Below are 25,097 nucleotides of genomic sequence, written 5' to 3'. Positions count from 1 at the left end.
TTATTATGAAAGCTTTTATTTACAAATATATACACAATATGTACACAGAAATATTTTATTGAGCACCAAAACGAAAACTTGTTTTTCAAAGTCCAAAAATCTCACAGATGCTGCAATAAGAGTTCTTTAGGAATTTTCGGAATGCAAATCATATATATTGATGGAAATTAATCTGCAAGATCTTTCAAATTAAAACCCCCAATTCCTATCAAGCTTACACCATTACTGACCTAACATTGCACTATGCTATCTAAATACAATATTGCTGATATTATGCTTCCATGGCTTGTAGTAACAAAACCTTAAAGTAATCACTTACTTCTATCAGACTTATCAATATAAGAATTCTACAAAAAAAAACATTTTTATTTATGAAAATCACTTTCTCTATGACGTCCTTCAACTAAACAAAATACTTCCAACTAATTCCAACTTAGCATTATTTTGGTTCAAACATATAGGTTTTGATTTTCATTTAATTCTTTTTAAGCATATTATTTATATTTTCAAGATCAATGGCATAATGTCAATAAAATATATGCAAAAAGGCGAGGAAATGGTAATTAATAGGAGAAACTAAAGGGTGAACTAGTGAAATTACATGAATGTAAAATATGGGGTTGAAAGGCATATTACACATCTATAATGTGGAATCATTTATAATTACAATAGTCTCCCAAAAACAATAAAATTTTCAAAGATACCTCTATAACCGGTACCGTTCTTGTGCACTGAACTTTACCTGTTACATTTCAAAAGAAGCAAAAGACAATGTTCAATATCTAACATGAAAAAATGATAATAAAAACTCACAGATAATTTCAAAATATGCAGTTCCATTAGTATAGTCGGTACATTATAACAACATAGGTATCACAAGACTTTAAATAAACAAAATAGCAGGAAACCTTATCAAGATATGTTTGCAGTTCCGAATGTAGTATACACAATGTTGAATTTTACAGCTTCTCTGACCTCTAGCTAGATTGTATCTATGTTTACTGCGATGTTCACAGGATTTACACCAAAATAATGTCAATTCTCACAGATCTACAAAACTCTGATAAGAATATTCGGTTATTTCAATAACAAATAAAGATGTAAATATAATGATATGTCTATTCTAGGGAAGACGCTACTATATATATATATATATATATGCATTACAATGAAACATAATAACATAATGATAGGACATAACCTTTACGCGTTGAAGCATTGGTGATACTACATTTATGTTACTCAGTTATACTCGAATGTGTTAATGTTTAAAATATGGTCCCTTATATAAGATATTATAGGTCAAAAAGAAGTAATTTTCCAGAACCTTGTTAATGATATACAACATATGCCTACTACAAAACAGTGGTGGGATTCCTGTGATGTTTCTCCGAAACATTTATAATTAGTTGACTAACCCTTTAAGTCCAAAACAAAGGGAAATAAATACCTAATCCCTTTTTGTTGTTACACGAAAGAGGGTTACGTACACATTATGCTATTTAAATACTGTAACAGTACTAGAGACATATATTAAAACTTGGCAAGACTGTAGAAAAGATAATTACAGCAACGTCCTATTTCACAACCATATCATTTATCTATAGTATTCACAAACTTTACATTATAATTTTATAACATTGGTAGTATAATTCATAGAGGCAAGCTATTCAATATGACTAGCATATTTACTTTTGATTCTTTCAAGAATAATGTCAAGATTCCAACCTCTTACTTGTCACAAATGATACTGATCATGACCAACAATGTAGCCAGATAGAAATAAAGCTGGATTTAACATCATTATAATATACCACCAAAATCGCATTAAAGGAAAAAACACATGATTGGAACAAGATTTCATGAAATGCATAAAAACATGTGGTATTGAATAAAAGTTAAAGAAGTACATTGTTTATAACACCAATGTTGCACTTAATTGTGACAATCTCCAAATGGCTAGAATTCTTCCATGTTCTATTTTAGATGAAATCATGCTAAAGTAAAAAGAAAATTTATATATATATTTTTTACAATAATTCAAAACATAACACATATATGATAAACAACTACAGACAAATGATCTAGCACTAGGCCATGCAATAATTCCCAATGGTCTTTACATCAAAGAAATGGCAGAATTATACTTTGTGTTACAATCAAGTGGTAATGTATAGGAGTCAAATAATGTTCTCTCCTTATACTATTGTAAAACCATAAAGATTACCTAAAGCACACTGAAACATTTTCTTTTTATAGAAGATAAGGGTGGACCATTGGGATGTGTAGAATTAAACATCATAATTAGTCTTTGACCACAAACAAACATTATCCAATATACATTATATCATGAATTACAGAATCACTTATTAAAATTCTCCTTGCATACATAACTATCACGATACTTATCTCAGTTAAAATAACTAATTGCTGATGCTATACAGTTTCAAAGATGAACCCAGAAAATTTAGTATCACAATTTTCATCTTTTCACAGTGAAATAAGCTACTTTACTTTTTACTCTGCAAGTGATGGTTATCAACATCATTATCTCAAACACCAAAATACAACTCAAGAACATGCTAATATGTTAGGTGATAAAAGATATACAAGAAAAAATATAAGTATATATTTCATATAGGAGGGGTATATAATGTTTGATTTCCTGTTTAGGGAGAATCAGATTATATATATATATATAGATCTATACATATAATCATGTGTAAGAAATAGACAATGCTGACATTGATGAGGTATTATAATATATATCTCACTGTCGCCCATGGTATTTTACTTTTCATGAGTTACCTCCCTTACATATCAGACATTGAATAACATTAATGATTTTTTTCAATTGAAATGATATTTTTTTTGTTCATTTTAACAAGTTCAAATTTCTTAAACCAGTTACCTGATATAAATATTTTCAAAAGAGGATAGTTCAACAAAAGGGGAAAACTGTAGCCATGCAACCTAGCTCTTTCACTCTTTCTTATCCACACATACCTACACACATATGTTTATCATTTTTAAATAAATAAATGTACCTTAAATAGCCTTATAGATGCGTGCGCCAGACTTTTTTCTCTTTGCTAGTGCATGTATAAACTGATATCAAGTTTAATAAAACTGACTAGCTTAATCACCATATTTTCAGTCATTTAATACATGTAATACATGTATATCATATTATTGTCCAGTTCCATTTAAAGTGCCAATTACACCAGCAGAAAAAGAAATATGAAATATAATGCATTTTTAATTTCAAACAAATCATAAAAATTAAATTCTCTCTGAAAAATACATGCAAGACAATTGGATTTTTTATTTAGACATCTAACATCTATGAAACATTGATAATAGGAAACAAAAAACAAAGTATGTTAATTTCTCCCCTTAATTACAATATGATCAATTTAATTTGAAACCAACATTTCACGGTTTGTCCAACATCCGAGTTTCATGTATCAGTTTGAATGCCTGAAAAGATGAAGAGACAAGAAATATAAATGACTATTTAACATTTTTTTGTTTTCTTATGTGCACAGCTGAGAAGCAATTGACAAACAATCCAGTCTTGTATTGTACATGTAGTAGACAAAGTTGTTTCAAATTATAATACCTTATATGCCATGCTAACTGCTTATTTCACTTAAATCCACCAGGAAAACTAACTGTCTTTTCTGAAAGACTGGTTATTATTTTGAGAGATGGTTCAGTGTTTTAGGGGAGACAACTCTTTCAGCAGATTTTAAATGTTTTTGTTTGTTATTTGTCAAAGATGCCAACTGATATTTTATTTTATATCATAATCTTATCATAAAGAGGCCAAGATCAATTGTTAGCAATTAGAGGTCAACTCCATTATTGAAGAAAAAGATTAGAAGCCATGATATAAACTAGTTGGTAATTCAGACAGCACCATTATTACAACTAATTGCTATTAGCTTCCTTTGAGCTTTCTACATACCGTACAATGATCAACATTCGTGAAAACAACAGACACCCAATGTCCAACAAAAAGTTGTCCCTTAGGTGAAGTAAACGTGGCTTATATAATTACTGACTCAATCAGTCGTTTTGGATTATTGCAATTAACAGAAACTATTTCCATCATAGGATAGCTAAGTAACTCTGAATACCTCTAGATACCATGTTTAAATCAGTGATTTTTACATTTTGACCCATTTTGAGGCCACTGCAGCCATATGATTTACAAACATCTTCAAAACCATATTTGCCTATAATGGCTGTCTCCAGAAATCAATTGAGGATGGCCAGACAGATGGATCTCTTATATGGGGCCCTGATAATGACTTTGTAGAGAAATCAATTGAGAATGGCCAGACAGATGGATCTCTTATATGGGGCCCTGATAATGACTTTGTAGAGTAGTAGTATTACACATGTAGAACAGGTATATAGAAGGATAAAAATAGTAACTTTAAATTCTCTCACCTTCTGCATGGCAGCTATCCACATCTGTCCCTCACGCTTGTTTGTACTTGTCGGGTTTATAACAAGCTTCACCATGTTTTTGTCTGAACTGTGATTTTGGTACTTCATAGCTATACCTGATGCTACCATGTTTCCTGAAAAGATAGACAATATTAATGAAATAATGAATAAATTAATGAATTTTGAACTCTTAATTTTCTTTCTGTTTAGATATTGTTAAGATTTTTCTGCTCTTATGATAATGAAGGTAAATCTTTAGCCAAAAAGATCAACAGCAAATAGTAGAAAAGTAATATTATCAAACAAAATACAGAAAGTCAGTACAATGTACTACTATCAGAGCTGTAAATAGAAAATTGTGATTATTTTTAAAGTATTTGGCATCATACGGAAAACAATTACAAGATTTTATTATAAATTGCTATGATGTGTTTTAACACAAGGGATTGTTCTTATCAACAATACTTAACGTTTTCTAATCTAATGATCGATTGAAAAGAAATGAAATTTACAGGAAAATATTTATAAAAACTCATTGACAACAAACAGTATACAAGTGCCAGTAGAATAAATTTCCTCACATAAGACAAGAAATGCAAGAATTAAATTACGCTGAAAAGATTTGACAAATATTGAAATTCAACAATGTGCCAATACTTTACAACAGTGATAAAATAAACAAAAATCTAAAGTGTGATGAAGAACATTTAAAATGGCATCTAATCCAAACTGACAAAAATAGCATGCTTTTAAGAGGACAAAATTGTTGCTAAGTTGACATTTTTTTTGGTTGATATATTAGATTGTAGATATATTAAGCACAGAATTGATAATAAACACAATGAACAAAACATTTTTTAAACAAAAAAGCGAATACAAAATTATTGCAATTTTACTCTTGTCAGAAAAAAGCAGAGGGTAATCATAACAACTGAAAACAGTAGAAATACAGGTATGAAACATCTCCTTACCATCATCATCCAACCTGGGAAAGACTTCAGAGAGATAAAAAAAACATAAATTACTTATCAAAGTAATTGCTAGCAAACCTACATAGAACTATATGATAATATGTTTGCTATTTATATAGCGACTGCATAGAGATTACCATACATAATGATACAATGATAAAGTGTCAATGCCACATGTGTACCTTCAGCATCCACTCCTCCAGTTAATATCTGTACCGACTCCAATCTCTCCATCTGTATCGGCTCATGTTTATCGTGGTTACTTTCAAATGTGACAGTTCTGTGGAATAAAATTGATATAATTTTTTTTTTAATATTTCGTTTTAAATGACTTTAGATTGGTTGACAGAGTGCTGCATGCAGCATATGTATTCCATACACATATACTTACTGCATACGATCTGAACTTAGTGTTGTTTCTCTAAACACTTACAACTTGTTAATATTTTTCTGTTTTATTAGCTGATCATGAAGGGTATCAAACTAATTAGAATGTGTACAAATTGTCTATCAATATTTAGATAAAAGTCTAATATGAATAACATTAGATGTTGTACCTGTAATCTGTATATATATAATTTTAGATTATGTATCTGTTATCTGTATATATACAACTTTAGATGATGTACCTGTTATCTGTATATATCTGTATATATACAATTTAAGATGATGTATCTGTTATCTGTATATATACAACTTAAGATGATGTACCTGTATCTGTAGATAACTTTAGATGATGTACCTATTACCTGTATATATACAACCTGTTATCTGTATATATACAATTTTAGATGATGTACCTGTTATCTATATAAATATAACTTTAGATGATGTACCTGTTATCTGTATATATACAATTTTAGATGATGTACCTGTTATCTATATATATATACAATTTTAGATGATGTATCTGTTATCTATATAAATATAACTTTAGATGGTGTAACTGTTATCTGTATATATACAATTTTAGATGATGTACCTGTTATCTATATATACATGTATATACAATTTTAGATGATGTACCTGTTATCTGTATATATACAATTTTAGATGATGTACCTGTTATCTATATATATATACAATTTTAGATGATGTATCTGTTATCTGTATATATACAACTGTAGATGATATACCTGTTATCTATATATTTACAACTGTAGATGATATACCTGTTATCTATATATTTACAACTGTAGATGGTATACCTGTTATCTATATATTTACAACTGTAGATGATATACCTGTTATCTATATATTTACAACTGTAGATGATATACCTGTTATCTATATATTTACAACTGTAGATGATATACCTGTAATCTGTATATATACAATTTTAGATGATATACCTGTTATCTGTATATTTACAACTGTAGATGATATACCTGTTATCTATATATTTACAACTGTAGATGATATACCTGTTATCTATATATTTACAACTGTAGATGATATACCTGTTATCTATATATTTACAACTGTAGATGATATACCTGTTATCTATATATTTACAACTGTAGATGATATACCTGTTATCTATATATTTACAACTGTAGATGATATACCTGTTATCTGTATATATACAATTTTAGATGATATACCTGTTATCTATATATTTACAACTGTAGATGATATACCTGTTATCTATATATTTACAACTGTAGATGATATACCTGTTATCTATATATTTACAACTGTAGATGATATACCTGTTATCTGTATATTTACAACTGTAGATGATATACCTGTTATCTGTATATTTACAACTGTAGATGATATACCTGTTATCTGTATATTTATAACTGTAGATGATATACCTGTTATCTGTATATATACAATTTTAGATGATATACCTATTATCTATATATTTACAACTGTAGATGATATACCTGTTATCTTTATTTTTACAACTGTAGATGATATACCTGTTATCTATATATTTACAACTGTAGATGATATACCTGTTATCTGTATATTTACAACTGTAGATGATATACCTGTTATCTGTATATTTACAACTGTAGATGATGTACCTGTTATCTGTATATATACAATTTTAGATGATATACCTGTTATCTATATATTTACAACTGTAGATGATATACCTGTTATCTATATATTTACAACTGTAGATGATATACCTGTTATCTATATATTTACAACTGTAGATGATATACCTGTTATCTATATATTTACAACTGTAGATGATATACCTGTTATCTGTATATTTACAACTGTAGATGATATACCTGTTATCTATATATTTACAACTGTAGATGATATACCTGTTATCTGTATAAATATAACTGTAGATGATATACCTGTTATCTATATATTTACAACTGTAGATGATATACCTGCTATCTATATATTTACAACTGTAGATGATATACCTGTTATCTGTATATATACAATTTTAGATGATATACCACTTATCTATATATAATTATACAACTTAAGATGATGTACCTTTTATCTATATATAATTATACAACTTAAGATGATGTACCTGTTATCTGTATATATACAACTTTAGATGATGTACCTGTTATCTGTATATATACAACTTAAGATGATGTACCTTTTATCTATTTATAATTATACAACTTAAGATGATGTACCTGTTATCTGTATATATACAACTTTAGATGATGTACCTGTTATCTGTATATATACAACTTTAGATGATGTACCTGTTATCTGTATATGTACCTGTTATCTGTATATATATACATAATGTTCCTGTTATCTGTATATATACAAGTTTCGATGATGTACCTGTTATCTGTATATATACAACTTTAGATGATGTATCTGTTATCTGTATATATATAACTGTAGATGATGTACCTATTATCTGTTGATAGTTTACAACGGAATGTTGAAGAACTGCCCTCTATCTCATCCCCTGACTCCTTCAACACAAAATCTCCACCTTTAAAATAAATGTTCTCACTGAACATGTGTACAATGACAGTAAATAATCAAGATTTCAGTGAATCTCAATAAAATGATATGTATTAGAAACATTAACATGAACAGTATTTTCCCATGGTGTTATTACTTTACCGCTTGTGGGAGTATATTTTCCTCTTTTTGCCCTTTCATTTTTCAAAATGAATTTATTGCTTGAAAATAAACTAGCTACAGATGTGAAAGTTAATTACAAAATTACAAATCATATCATTTCAGTTACAAGATGCTTGTCTTACCATTACAGAGAGTTTTAAGATGTTTATCGAAGAATTCATTTTCTTTGCGGCTAACCTCTACACAAACATTGCACTGTCGGACAGGGTCTACGAAACACATGCGGTTTAGAGGCACTTTGGAATCACAGCAGGAGTTACAAAAACACCGTCCACACCTTCGGCAGTGATGCTACAACCAAAGTTACTATCAACATACGCTGTATAGAACAATCAATTCTAAAAGTCTACCGTCCACACCTTCGCAAGATGCTACAACCAAAGTTACCATCAACATACGCTGCATAGAACAATCAATTCTTAAAGTCTATCATTATGTAATTTAAACAAGGACATAGTCATTCAGATCCCCCGCCAATGGAGATATCAAAGCTGAAGTATGAAAAAAAACAGGAAAAAGGAAGTTGAGCTAAAGAAAGATGGAGTATAATTCAAGTAGAGCGGGGCTGCAATTGTTGAATCAGGTATACAGCCTTGACATTTATATTAGACTATATACACAAAGATGGGTGGAGTTTTGCAAAGTAACATTTACCATTTACCATGATATTTTCAGCAATGTTTCCATGGTAACGGAAAAAGTGCAAAAAATGAAAACCTGCAAATAGCAAAAGGTACTACTAGACCATAAAAAGAATGTGTCTATGAAGTTTCGTGGAAATATCTATGCTGGTTTTAGAGTTGTGCTCCGGAAACGATTCTTACACAAAAATCTGCCATTTTCAGCAATGTTTCCATGGTTACAGAAAAAAATACAAAAAGTGAAAACCTTAAAATAGCAAAAGGCACTACTAGACCATAAGAACAATGTGTCTATGAAGTTTCATGGAAATATCTCTGCTGGTTTTAGAGTTGTGTTCCAGAAACGATTCTTACACAAAAATCTGTCATTTCAGCAATGTTTCCATGGTTACAGAAAAAAGTACAAAAAGTGGAAACCTTACAATAGCAAAAGGCACTACTAGACCAGAAGACTAATGTGCCTATGGAGTTCCGTGCATATATCTCAACCGGTTTTCCAGTTATGCTGCGGAAACGAACCTGGTACAAAAATATGATATTTTCAGCAATGTTTCCATGGTTACGGAAAAAGTGCAAAAAATGAAAACCTAAAAATAGCAAAAGGCACTACTAGACCATAAGAACAATGTGTCTATGAAGTTTCATGGAAATATCTATGCTGGTTTTAGAGTTGTGCTCCGGAAACGATTCTTACACAAAAATCTGCCATTTTCAGCAATGTTTCCATGGTTATAGAAAAAAGTACAAAAAGTGAAAACCTTAAAATAGCAAAAGGCACTACTAGACCAAAAGACCAATGTGTTTTGAAGTTTCATGGAAATATCTCTGCTGGTTTTAGAGTTGTGCTCCGGAAACCATTCTTACACAAAAATCTGCCATTTTCAGCAATGTTTCCATGGTTACAGAAACAAGAGATCCCAGAGGGATCTTGGCGCCCACCAAAGATTGATCTATGTCTGACAAATGAAAGAGGGATCTTTTCTCTGCTTTTCAAACTTACACTTCTTTTTTCTGCTTTTCAAACTTTAAACTATCAAAATCCAAGATGGTGGTCGCAAAATGCAATAGGCAGAACTAGGGTCCTAGAGGAACCTACATATGATATTTGAGAACAATCCCTTCAATACTTTCTGAGAAATAGCGGTAACAAACTTTAACTATCAAAATCCAAGATGGCTACCGGTCGGCAATTTTGTTGACCGATCAGTCGCAATAGTGCAATATGCACAACTGGGGTCCTAGGGGAACCTACATATGAAATTTGAGAAAGATCCCTTCAGTGCTTTCTGAGAAATAGCGGTAACAAACTTTAACTATCAAAATCCAAGATGGCTACCTGGCGGCCATCTTGTTGACTGATCAGTCCCAAAATGCAATATGCACAACTGGGGTCCTAGGGAAACCTACATATGAAATTTGAGAAAGATCCCTTCAGTGCTTTCTGAGAAATAGCGGTAACAAACTTTAACTATCAAAATCCAAGATGGCTACCTGGCGGCCATCTTGTTGACTGATCAGTCCCAAAATGCAATATGCACTACTAGGGTCCTAGGGGAACCTACATATGAAATTTGAGAACAATCCCTTCAATACTTTCTGAGAAATAGCCGTAACAAACTTTAACTATCAAAATCCAAGATGGCTGCTGGTCGGCCATCTTGTTGACCGATCAGTCCCAAAATGCAATATGCACAACTGGGGTCCTAGGGGAACCTACATATGAAACCTTACAATAGCAAAAGGCACTACTAGACCATAAGACCAACGTGTCTATGAAGTTTCGTGGAAATATCTCTTCTGGTTTTAGAGTTATGCTCCGGAAACGAACCTGGTACAAAAATATGATATTTTGAGCAATGTTTCCATGGTTACGGAAAAAATACAAAAAATGAAAACCTAAAAATAGCAAAAGGCACTACTAGACCATAAGACCAATGTGTGTATGAAGTTTCGTGGAAATATCTCTACTGGTTTTAGAGTTATGCTCCGGAAACCATTCGTACGGACGGACGGACAGACGGACGGACGGACGGAACCCATTTGTATATCCCCCCCCCAACTTCGTTGGGCGGGGGATAATAACAAGTTTCAATATGGACACTTCACAATACAAAAACATGTGAATCCTGATAGTGATGAAATAAGCAAAACATCAACGTAATAGCTTCCAAAAACTTTTATTGACAAAATGTTACATGTATAAAGCTTTCTTACTAGTTAAATATGTCATCACCTCCTAGTTAGATTGTATCATGTTGAAGAAAAAATTTTAACCTCAGAATAGTAAAGTTGCCAGGGCATCCAGTTGGCACTTGACTTTTAGCAGATTCAGGAGTCTAATCACAATTTCTCAGAAATCTGAAGAGTCAAATCATAAGTCAAATAGAAACATGCTTCAAACTTAAGAGTCAAATATGATTTTTGGGAGTCAAAAACATACTCTCAAGGGTCAACTGGATGCCTTGGTTGCTAAAGTACTGAAAATATACTCACCCTTCTCCTGCGGAAATCAAACTTAGCCCTGCAGGACGAGTTCATACATACCACACACTAAAAAATGGGGAAAACATAATAAGACATAGTCTAACTGGTAAAGTACATGTACAAGGCTTTCATGAATATGATCCCATTTTTAAACCTTGTAGCAGAATCGGACAGGATCATACAATCAATGAAAATCATTACTGACCAGCTGTGTGTGTAGCTATATATAATAGGTACTTGTAACATTTGCACACTCTATTCTGCTTACAAAATCATAACTATAATTGAAAAAGAACCACATGCATTTAGTAATTTACAAATGATTTCCTTTTGAAAAATATGAAATTACAACAAACCGTGGAGAATAGACCTGTACACATATATAATGTAACTGGTGATTACAATAATTCTGTATCGGATATATGATTTTTGTAAATGAGACAGGCACTAATGAGTTGTCCTGGCATTGCTTCTGTGTAACAACTAGGCTACACTTTATTCTGATAATATATCGTAGGGCCACTGACTTCATATTTTATGTTTTTGTTTTTGGTCTAAAGTTTTTCATACATGTATATGAATATATGTACAGTTGAGTGTAAGCTAGCCTTAGCTACAGTTGTAGCGGAAAAGATCTCAGCTTCTGACTGACTTTTCAGTCAGAAAGTGATATCTTTTAGAAATTCAGCTACAACAGTAGCTAAGCTAGCCTTAACACTCTAAAGCACTATGTTTAAACTTCTATCCACTTAGGTGTGACCACTTAAATATGCATGTTGGTGGTTTTCTCCGACCTGTTAATACCTATACATGTAGATCTACTGAACAGGTTGGGCACAACCCTGCTTATGGGTAACAGTTACCCATTTGAGTAACAGTTACCCATTTGAGTAACAGTTACCTGTTTGCAGTAATCAATAAGTTACCCAATTGAGTATAATTATGTGAAAAGAAAATGCATAATGTTGTTTTAGAAATTATTATCAAACAAGAGGCCCTTGGGCCTTAACGGGCACCTGAGTTAGAATATATAATGAAACAAATAATGAAACAAATTAAAGATATATAAACATTATATGCTGGTCCTTGAAGTTGGTCAGTGATTTATAAATTTGACTTTTTAGAATAAGAAGAGTATTTGCTTCCATCGAACATGTGAACTTAGAAGTATTTTTTGAAATTTTAATCATTTTGATCCTGTTTGGTCCTGCCCCTCTGGTCCCCCAGGAGGTCATCGAGGACTGATATGGATATTAAAATGCTATTTCTTAGGCTAATAATTCTAACCAAGTTTGACTCATTTCTTATGAAAATTGAGCAAAAAAAGCTCATTAATGTGTTTTCCTATATAAACTATAGTAAACTTGACCCCCACCCCAAGGGGAAACAGAAGACCCCAGGGTCATATAATTCACAAGTTTTGTAAAGGACCTTAAGACCTTTCTATCTATGAAGAGTATTTGATTCTACCACATCTGTGAGTTGAGAAGAAGATTTTTGATATTTTACTCAATTTTACCCCTTTTGGCCCCTCCCACAGCCCCCTGGGGAATGCTATTTTTTAGGCAAATAATTCTAACCAAGTTTGACTCATTTCTTATGAAAATTGAGCAAAAAATGCTCATTAATGTGTTTTTCCTATATAAACTATAGTAAACTTGACCCCCACCCCAAGGGGAAACATGAGACCCCAGGGTCATATAATCCACAATTTTTATAAAATACCTCAGGACCTTTCCATCTATAATTATTTGATTCTACAGTTTCCAGAATTTTAGAAGATTTTTGAAGTTTTATCCAATTTGACCCTTTTTTTAGCCCCGCCCCTCTACCCCCAGGGGGTCGGCCGGACCAATAAGGATATGATATTAAAATGCTATCTCAGGCTAATAATTATAACCAAGTTTGACTCATTTCTTAGGAAAAATTGAGCAAAAAATACTCATTGATGTGTTTTTCCTATATAAATTATAGTAAACTTGACCCCCCTCCCCAAGGGGAAACATGAGACCCCAGGGTCATATAATTCACAATTTTTATAAAACACAATTTCAGACCTTTTCATCTATAAAGTGTATTTGATTCTGCCATTTCCAGAATTTTAGAAGAATATTTTTGAAGTTTGAGCTTATTTGACCTTTTTTGGCCCCAACCCTCTGCCCCCAGGGGGTCGGCCTTGACAAGTATGGATATGATGTTAAAATGATATCTCAGACTAATAATTCTAACCAAGTTTGACTCGTTTCTAATGAAAATTGAGCAAAAAATGCTCATAAATGTGTTTTCCCTATATAAACTAAAGTAAACTTGACCCCTCCCCAGGGGAAAACGTGAGACCCCAGGGTCATATAATTCACAATTTTTGTAAAGGACCTTAAGACCTTTCTATCTATGAAAAGTATTTGATTCTACCATTTCCAGAATTTCAGAAGAAGATTTTTGAAGTTTTAGCCTATTTAACCCCTTTTGACCCTGCCCCTAAGGCCCCTTCATGGGGGTCAGTCATAGAAAATTTGTTAATAGGATTTAATGGCCATCTCATACTGATAATTCTGACAACATTTGACTCATTTCCTATTACAAGTGACCAACTAATGCTCAAAAATGTGTTTTTCCTATATAAACTAGAGTAAACTTAATCCCCTCCCCAGGGGGAACTAGAGACCCCAGGGTCATATAATTCACAATTTTATAAAGGACTTAAGACCTTTCTATCTATGAAGAGTATTTGATTCTACCACATCTGTGAGTAGAGAAGAAGATTTTTGAAATTTTACTCAATTTTACCCCTTTTGGCCCCGTCCACAGCCCGCTGGGGGGTGGCGACCATATAATTCACAATTTTGATTGGCCTTATGAAGGCCTTAGAAGGTTTGTGCAAATTTTCACTGAAATTGCTTCAGCAGTTTTGGAGAAGAAGTCGAAAATATAGATTGTTTACGGACATACAAAGCACGACGACGGACAAAAGGCGATTAGAATAGGTCACTTGAGACTTCGTCTCATGTGACCTAAAAAGAGTGTCATAATTTTTAGAATGCCCTACAACTGATCAAAGACTCTATGTTTCTGTGGGTGAAATGTCAAATTCTGTTGTCTAACTTTGTTGTAAGATAACAATTTAGGTGCTCTCCATTGACTTCAGTGTATAGCTACAGTTGGTAGTAGACTAAAGGTTACACCCTTGTGCACACGGACTGCACTATGTTTAGACTACAGGTAGACACGGAGTGCACGAGGTTTAGACTACAGGTAGACACGGAGTGCACGAGGTTTAGACTACAGGTAGACACGGAGTGCACAAGATTTAGACTACAGGTAGACACGGAGTGCACAAGATTTAGACTACAGGTAGACACGGAGTGCACTACATGTGAACACGGTGTCCACTACGGGTGGACATGGTGTCCAGGTACATTCAGACCTAGACAGACAAGTTGATGTGTTATAGCTAGGGATCGGGGGAATACATTCTTCAATTTAAAAGAATACATAATTATAATGCTTTAGAGTTCATAATACATAATTATAATGCTTTAGAGTTCATTTTTTTAATTACAACATCTACAATGAAGTGTACAGTACATATAATATACTTTATTTTTCTTAGTAAATACATCTCTGCTACATTAATAAAACCTTTTCACTGCAAAAGTGAAAAAGATTAATATATGTTCATTAAGTATATGTCTATTTGATTTTGTATCTGTAGTTTCCATTTCATATCTAAAATATATTGCGTTTTCAAGTCAATGTATTATACGTAGGTAGATTGCATTAAATATATATATCATTTACATGAAAAACAAGCATTTTCACAAGTCAAAAACAACTGTGAATTGCAGCATAAACCAGTCTTATTGTGCTTTTGAGACACTTTATATTTCATAATAAACTATAAGTAATACAATCATATACCCTGTAATACATAGCTTTTAAATAAAAAAAAAGATTTGATGCATATCAATCAGTTATCTAGCGATACCCTTCTAGATCGTCTTTCATTAAAATATATATACACTTGTATATTATTTTTCTTTGCTAATTTAAGTTCTAAGCGTAGTGTACGTAAAAACAGTTTAATTACGTATCCTTTATTAAAAACTGAACATCTATAAAAGACCATGCAGAATTAAATCCACTTCAAACTATATGACGTCCTCCACTAATTGGTGGCTAAGTCTACCTACAAGTACCCAATTCAGCTTGTTTTGATTCTTAATTACCGGTGTCATATCAAAAAAGTATCCCCCATCAAAAAAGTATCCGGATACTTTTTCTGCCCATCAAAAAAGTATCCACCCTATCAAAAAAGTATCCCCCCATTGTCTGTTTATGCTTTCCAAATAAAGATTGGTAATGTTAAGAAAATAAACAGAAAATCAGCAGTATATGCCTATATAGGTGACAAAGTGACTGTACAGGTAGTAAATTACACCTGGTCTACCTGTATTACATAACAGCACAGTGGGGGGGGGGGGGGGGTCACACCTGACACTGATACAGGTAGAGGGCACCTATAAAATTACCTGTGTGTATATATATATATATAGCTACCACATCATCACAACAGTGAGAATAAGCATCAATCCAAAACCAAACTATGAGATAAAATTTGTTTTGAAATGTAACTATCTAATTATACTTTTTAGTGTACAGATATAACATGAAACTTGCATTTTATGTATACACAATTAAATAAGCGACAGCTGTGTATACTAACTGCATGCACTATAGTCATATAAGTGTAATTAAATACATGTATATAGTAAGGAAATAATAATGATTATAGAGAATAGATAATATCTAAAAACTAATGTTAGAAATGCTTTAACTAATTTTATGTGATCAACAAAATAATACACAATTAAATTAAATACAATCAGAAACTTTTTTAACATCATGGTATATTATGCTGATATATATGTTCCAATATGAGTTCCAATATGATTCGATCATTAAAATAATTAGAGTTGGTGTTCGGGGAAGACCCCAATATAATGAAGCATTATGAACATGCCTGCAGATATAAATGTTATTGCAAATTGGAAACCTAATATTTTCCAATAAATAAATGGTGTATACAATGTGATGTATATATTTTTTTATGATCAATTTGTTTGTTAAAGTGTCTGCATTGATCAAGATAAAATACATTATACAATACCATGATCAATAATTGACATTAATTTGTAATTATACACATGTAGAAGAAAGGATATAATTATCAGGGATTATCTCAGGGCTATACATGTAGCTAGCATTGTTTTTATCAATACCACACAACAATTAATACAATAGGTGGGGAACTTGTTTTAGCATTTTATGGATGGAGACACAGAGGCAGACAGAAGATATTGGATGGGGTTGAACATTAATTGAGCTGCCAATATATGAGTTTTGAAAAATTACCTGTACAAATTTTTATAACATCATTCAGGGTTTTTTGTGTTTGATATGCGTCAACATCCGACTATCTACTATAATATATAAATGAATTTGAAAATCAATTATAATCAATCATTATCTTTTTTTCAATGAAATCATCTTTAAACTAAAATACTACTGTATGTACATGCATGTATGGTGCTCATAAAATATCTTAGGGAGATTACAAAGTAAATATCTTTAAATCCAATTATGGAATGCATATATCACAATTTACGTGTACAAATAATATTTAAGAGTTCAAAATGAATTTTGGCAGTAAATCAACCACTGCAACAATCATACAGTGAAATGCGTACTTATATGCATTAAAACTAATTAGGTAAAAAATTTAATGTGGGTGTGGTCTACAAATTCATTTCACATTTCCACAGTGTTATTTAGTAATATTGTGAATGGACTTCTGTAGGTATGTTTTCATCTAAACCTGCATAGATCAAAAACATGTTTATCTTTCAATCTGAATGATTTTCACACCATCAAACATTTCACCCCGCTATGGACCATATAGCTTTAAGATTTGGAAAGCATATATACATATATATACATCAATAATTCAATCCTCAATATGTTTTAACTGGAATTTTACAAACAGGGAGGATAAATAAGTGTGTTATCTTGGGGGGATACATATCTGATGTCCATGCATGCATAGAAAAATTATCTAGGGGAGATAAGTGTAATATCAAAGGGGGATACATATTTGATGGCTATCGAGAAAATATCTAGATAGAAATTAGTGAATATCTAGGGTGGATACATATTTGTGATGGCCATCGAAAAAGTATCTAGGGGGAGATTAGTGTGATATCTAGGGGGGATACATATTTGATGGCCATCGAAAAAGTATCTAGGGGGAGATAAGTGTAATATCTAGGGGGGATATATATTTGATGGCCATCGGAAAAGTATCTAGGCAGAAATAAGTATGCTATTTAGGGGGATACATATTTAATGGCCATCGAAAAAAGTATCTAGGGGGAGATTAGTGTAATATCTAGGGGGGATACATATTTGATGGCCATCGAAAAAGTATCTAGGGGGAGATAAGTCTAATATCTAGGGGGGATACATATTTGATGGCCATTGAAAAAGTATCTAGGGGGAGATTAGTGTGATATCTAAGGGGGATACATATTTGATGGCCATAGAAAAAGTATCTAGGGGGAGATAAGTCTAATATCTAGGGGGGATACATATTTGATGGCCATCGAAAAAGTATCTAGGGGGAGATTAGTGTGATATCTAGGGGGGATACATATTTGATGGCCATAGAAAAAGTATCTAGGGGGAGATTAGTGTGATATCTAAGGGGGATACATATTTGATGGCCATAGAAAAAGTATCTAGGAGATTAGTGTAATATCTAGGGGGGATACATATTTGATGGCCATCGAAAAAGTATCTAGGGGGAGATTAGTGTGATATTAAGGGGGATACATATTTGATGGCCATAGAAAAAGTATCTAGGGGGAGGTAAGTCTAATATCTAGGGGGGATACATATTTGATGGCCATCGAAAAAGTATCTAGGGGGAGATTACTGTGATATCTAGGGGGGATACATATTTGATGGCCTTCGAAAAAGTATCTAGGGGAAGATTAATGTGATATCTAAGGGGGATACATATTTGATGGCTATCGAAAAAGTATCTAGGGGGAGATAAGTCTAATATATAGGGGGGATACATATTTGATGGCCATCGAAAAAGTATCTAGGGGGAGATTAGTGTGATATCTAGGGGGGATACATATTTGATGGCTATCGAAAAAGTATCTAGGGGGAGATAAGTCTAATATCTAGGGGGGGTACATATTTGATGGCCATTGAAAAAGTATCTAGGAGATTAGTGTAATATCTAGGGGGGATACATATTTGATGGCCATCGAAAAAGTATCTAGGGGGAGATTAGTGTGATATCTAAGGGGGATACATATTTGATGGCCATAGAAAAAGTATCTAGGGGGAGATAAGTCTAATATCTAGGGGGGATACATATTTGATGGCCATAGAAAAAGTATCTAGGGGGAGATAAGTCTAATATCAAGGGGGATACATATTTGATGGCCATCGAAAAAGTATCTAGGGGGAGATTAGTTAATATTTAATATGTATTCCCTCTAGATATCATACTAATCTCCCCCTAGATACTTTTTCGATGGCCATCAAATATGTATCCCCCCTAGATATAATACTAATCTCCCCCTAGATACTTTTTCAATGGCTATCAAATATGTATCCCCCCTAGATATCATACTAATCTCCCCCTGGATATTTTTTCTATGGCCATCAAATATGTATCCCCCCTAGATATTAGAGAAATCTCATTCTATAAACACACTGTACTTCTTTTATGGCCATCAAATATGTATCCCCCCTAGATATAATACTAATCTCCCCCAGGATACTTTTTTGATGGCCATCAAATATGTATCCCCCCTTGAATTTAGACTAATCTCCCCCTGGATACTTTTTCAATGGCTATCAATTATGTATCCCCCTAGATATTAGACTAATTTCCCCAAGATACTTTTTTGATGGCCATCAAATATGTATCCCCCCCTAGATACTTTTTCGATGACCATCAAATATGTCTCCCCCCTAAATATTCCACTAATCTCCCCCTAAATACTTTTTCGATGGCTATTAAATATGTATCCTCCCTAGATATTAGACTAATCTCCCCCTAGATATTTTTTTCGATGGCCATCAAATATGTATCCCCCCTAGATATTACACTAATCTCCCCCTAGATACTTTTTCGGTGGCCATCAAATATGTATCCCCCATAGATTTTAGACTATTATCTCCCCCTGGATACTTTTTCGATGGCTATCAAATATGTATCCCCCATAGATTTTAGACTATTATCTTCCCATAGATACTTTTTCGATTGCCATCAAATATGTATCCCCCCTAGATATTAGACTTATCTCCCCCTAGATACTTTTTCGATGGCCATCAAATATGTATCCAACCCTAGATATTAGAGAAATCTCATTCTATATACACACTGTACTTCTTTTATGGCCATCAAATATGTATCCCCCCTAGATATCATACTAATCTCCCCCTAGATACTTTTTCGATGGCCATCAAATATGTATCCCCCCTAGATATTAGACTATACTCTCCCCATAGATACTTTTACGATGGCCATCATATATGTATCCCCCCTTGATATCATACTAATCTCCCCCTAGATACATTTTTTGGTGGCCATCAAATATGTATCCCCCCTTGAATTTAGACTAATCTCCCCCTGGATACTTTTTCGATGGCTATCAAATATGTATCCCCCCTAGATATTAGACTATACTCTCCCCATAGATACTTTAACGATGGCCATCAAATATGTATCCCCCCTAGATATTAGACTCATCTCCCCCCTAGATACTTTTTCTATGGCCATCAAATATGTATCCCCCCTAGTTATTAAAGAAATCTGATTCTATATACACACTGTACTTCTTCTATGGCTATCAAATATGTATCCCCCCTAGATATCATACTAATTACCTCCTAGATACTTTTTCGATTGCCATCAAATATGTATCCCCCCTAGATATTAGACTCATCTCCCCCTTGATACTTTTTCTATGGTCATCAAATATACATTACGTACCCCTTGATAGTAGACTTCTCTCCATAGATACTTTTTCTATGGCTATACAAATATGTATTAATTCCTTCTAGATATGACACTTAAATCTCCCCTAGATACTTTTTTGATGACCATGAAATATGTATCCCCCTAATCCCACATTTTGATAATACAAGTATCTCCCCCAAATACTTTCTTTTGGTCATGTATTTAAATATATATTTATTTCAATCTATAGATATTTTATCAATTAATTTTCCCTCTGATGGACATTATAATTATAACTTTACTGTACCTCCCCATCATGATATATTGTATAATTTTTGTCCACACGCACATCCTTTTAATATAAGTATCTCCCTGAGATGTTTTCAACAAAACTGTAGATTTATTTCCAGATTCATGCAACTATATATATATATACCTGCATATATATAGTGTATATCCTAATATAAAGTTGAATTACAATTGACACACCATTTTACACTTATATTCACTCATAAAATGATTTACATTGTATTCATCAAATTAGTAAATATATTATCTGAAATATATATGACAAGTTTTATTTTATTTTTTTTTCCAGATCCAAAATCATGCAATCAAATATGTATCCCCCCTATGTATCAATTGGTACATATATAGACATATAAGCTTATAAATGTGTTTGTATCTATATAACCAAGGTCTTGATAATTGAATAATCATAATTTATATGAATTGAAAATATGTATGCAAGTAATGAGCTATATATATATATATCGTTTTAAACATATGGTTGCATGAAAACATAAATAAATTGTATCAATTTGCAAGCACAATAAAATCATGGGATGATGTACCTGTACAGGTAAACATTTGGTAATACCACTGTGTACAGGTGACTATCTGACAGTGCCTATATATAGACACACCTGTACCTGTCCGTCCCACCACTAATTAGGTAGTTAGGTAATACCTGACCAGGTGTAATTAGTTACCTGGTACTTGTAAAGGGACTCCTGGTATATCTTTATGACCATTTGATTTACTGCCAACTAAAATTATAACAATCACTATTGATGTCATGGGGGGGGGATACTTTTTTGATAGGGGGGATATTTTTTGATGGGCAAAAAAGTATCCCCGGATACTATTTTGATGGGCAAAAAAGTATCCGGATACTTTTTTGATGGGGGATACAAATTTGATATGACACCGGTAAACACAATATGCCCAACCCCGCAAGTTATCTTGACCGTATATTGCGTCATGGTCCAATAATTATAACTTGTCAAACATACAGGTAAGCCAGTATCTAGCTATATAGGTACCTCACGGTGACCATCGATAGATATAGCCAGAGGGCAGAATCGTTGCCTTCTATGTTTGCACGGCTTCATGAGAATGAGGCAGTATTATCTTTGTACATGTGATTTTTAGAAATTGTTACAATGGAAGTTTGTTAAGACAAACAAATATACTTTACCGTTTAAAAATCATATAGGTTTATGAATTTGAAACACATAAATACCATTCTTATTAGATACATGTACATACATGTTGGAGAGCCTTGGTACACCGTACACCGTATTCTGGGGGGGGGGGGGGGGGTTAGATTGAACTAGCTGGGAAAACACAGTAAGTGATGCTGAATATACCTCAATTATTGTCATGACAGGCAGCCGTGTAGTGGAGATGACGGGAGCTGTACAACGCGTTAATCAAGCATGTCAGTCACAACCATGCATTTCCCAATAATACATGTATTTTGATTTTTTTTAAAATTTTAATATATAAAGCTTCATTATCAAATCAATTAAAGTGCAACAACCAGTTAAAATACATATCCCTATTGACAAGCATCATTGTAAAACTGTACGTATTTGTATGATGAGTACAATGTATATATGTAGAGAGGATGCCACCTAAGTACAGCATGCTATAAAAGGACCTCCTGGGGTTGGGATAAGGTACGTATACAGGTGTTGTTAGGTGTGATACACCTGACTGAACATATTGAAGGGGGCCAATGAAGGCCCCAGGCCCCAGTCTGACCAATGTTAGGTAATTTAAATTATCATACCCGTGTGGTTGATGGAACAGTATGAAGTCCAAGTGACCATGGCAACTGCAGTCCTAGACTAGCGGTCTACCTTTCGAGCAGGCATATTTTCAATGTACAATATATATTGTACATGTATGAATCACGCATTTTGTTACCACGTAACTCACGTGGTTTGTAAAAGAAGGTTAGAATAGGATATTTCAAATTTTCAGTTTCTAAAATCAAAACAATTGTGCCAAATTCATAATCTAATCAACAACTATGTATTTACAGTTTAAATGGACAGAAGTTGACTTTATTTTGACTCTGTGTGTTTAATTTATCATCAGGCATGTGACCTACATTTTAGTGATCGGTCCATTGATCAGTGTTGATGCTAGCAAGCAGCCACATGCCCAATACTAAATTATTACTTTCTTAAGCCAGTGCTTACAGGTTCCTCAATCGGTTGACACAATATAATGCAATTTCTAATGTCGTCTTTTAACGTCTATGGACGATTTTTCATATTTCCAATGCTTTGCAACGCACCAGGTTCCATGAAGCAAATGCACACGAATACCAGAGACTTAGATATATTATATCTAAGTCTCTGCGTACACACATTTGACAGGGCTTAAAACTATTTCGCACACCTTGCCGTTTTGAAAACAATATTCGATGCATACAAAGTTAAACATTTTATGAAGGACATAATCTGTTTATGTTTATTATATATGTCCTTGCTATTATTATGCCGATCAATGTATCCTTTTTAATAAAAAAAATGCTGATCAAAATATCTCTTGGAACACTGAAAATCTTAGTTCACGTAAGATTCATCACTTTATGTGTTCTTACAAGAATTTCATCTAACTATCAAAAGTAAGATTTATAAGATAAAAAGTCAATGTTTAAACTATATATCACTAGCCAGAAAAAAAGTTTTTACTGGGAAAATGCGGACTTGAACGATCCATTGATGAGACATAATTATAACCAGTACGTGGTTTACTGTAACAACCTGTACGCAGTTAATTTGCTACGCAGTTAATTTGCTTTTATAACTTCTACTAAGCGTCCTGATTTATAAATTAAATTGTATGATATGTATTGATACATTTTACTTTATATGTATCAATTCAAATAAACATTATCGTGCGAATGGTTTCTAGTAATTAAGGGCAGTTTTATGTTGCAATAAATATTACATGTATGTTTCTGATCGCAATAAATATTTCTATCTGTCAAAGTCCATATAGACTGCAGAATAAATAGACATTTTCTCATATCTCTGTAACACATCATCTAGTTTGTCTGTTGTCTGAATGTAGTGGACATATTACCTGGACACGATGTCCACCTGTAGTGGACACCGTGTTCACACGTAGTGCACTCCGTGTCTACCTGTAGTCTAAATCTTGTGCACTCCGTGTCTACCTGTAGTCTAAACCTTGTGCACTCTGTGTCTGCCTGTAGTCTAAACCTCGTGCACTCCGTGTCCACTCGTAGTTCACACCGTGTGCACAATGTGTAACCTTTAGTCTACTACCAACTGTATCTGGGAAATTCAGTGCAAATGTCATGGTTGAATGAGTTTTACCTGAGTTCTATTTTTAGCACCATAGTAAGCAACGGCGGTGGCTTATTTGATGACTTTTACCAAAATTGAGACAATGAAGTTTGTCCCATTTTGATTAATAATGTACTATGTTATGTTAGTAATGGTGCCATGTCAAAATTATTACGCCCTTTTTTGATAAAAAAAAGTTTAAAACAACTCCATGCATTTTTCTTACACAAAATTCCTCATTTGGGTAATTTATTGATTACTCAAACAGGTAAATGTTACTCAAATGGGTAACTGTTACCCATATGCTGGGTTGTGCCCAACCTGCTGAACATCAAAAGAATTGAATAATGAATGTTTTTGAAGTTGTCTCTCTGTAACTGTATCATTCTCAAAGATCTAAAAGAAAGACATGTGATTGTTAATTTTTTCCTGTGATGGCACAGTTTACCAGAAACATAAATGTTTCTGAGTTAACTAAGACATAGTCCAGTGGTGGATATAACGAACTGTAGGCCTAGTGATGATAATATCGAGGATACTGTAGATAGACATAAAATACTCGAATACCGAGGTATCTTACAAGTTCTGTTACCTCATTATCTGGAACCCAGGGTGGTTCGCTAATTGTGAATGGACTGACGTCCACGTTGTTAACTGGTATCATTCGTAAACCACTTTTTGATCGAACCAATTTCTTCTCTGGGGCGGACATTGTTTGGGTGTATACGAACTGAAGGCTCGTTCGAGTAGACCGTTTCCGGTTGCGTTTTGACGGGTGCGTTCGATGCACAATAATTTC

General features: G+C 33.1%; 1 protein-coding gene across 2 annotated transcripts; it reads right to left on the bottom strand.

Moving 5' to 3' along the window:
• On the bottom strand, window positions 1-25,048 carry LOC138318769 (zinc finger FYVE domain-containing protein 21-like). Of its 2 annotated transcripts, XM_069261452.1 has the most exons (8): window positions 24,891-25,048; window positions 11,657-11,713; window positions 8,645-8,813; window positions 8,283-8,367; window positions 5,612-5,709; window positions 5,430-5,453; window positions 4,459-4,592; window positions 1-3,480 (listed from the first exon to the last, which is right to left on the bottom strand). In XM_069261452.1, exons 1-8 carry the CDS (start codon window positions 25,008-25,010, stop codon window positions 3,436-3,438), a joined length of 732 nt encoding a protein of 243 aa, XP_069117553.1. In that variant the 5' UTR covers window positions 25,011-25,048; the 3' UTR covers window positions 1-3,435. The 2 variants fall into 2 exon arrangements, with proteins under 2 accessions (XP_069117553.1, XP_069117554.1); XM_069261453.1 differs by lacking the exon at window positions 5,430-5,453 and having other exon boundaries at window positions 24,891-25,047.
• Window positions 25,049-25,097: the final 49 nt, after the last annotated feature.

The sequence above is a fragment of the Argopecten irradians genome, chromosome 3 (assembly GCF_041381155.1).
Source record: "Argopecten irradians isolate NY chromosome 3, Ai_NY, whole genome shotgun sequence".
In the NCBI taxonomy this organism is placed as follows: domain Eukaryota; kingdom Metazoa; phylum Mollusca; class Bivalvia; order Pectinida; family Pectinidae; genus Argopecten; species Argopecten irradians.
Note: the sequence above shows the minus strand (reverse complement) of the source record. Positions and strands in the feature narration are given on the sequence as shown.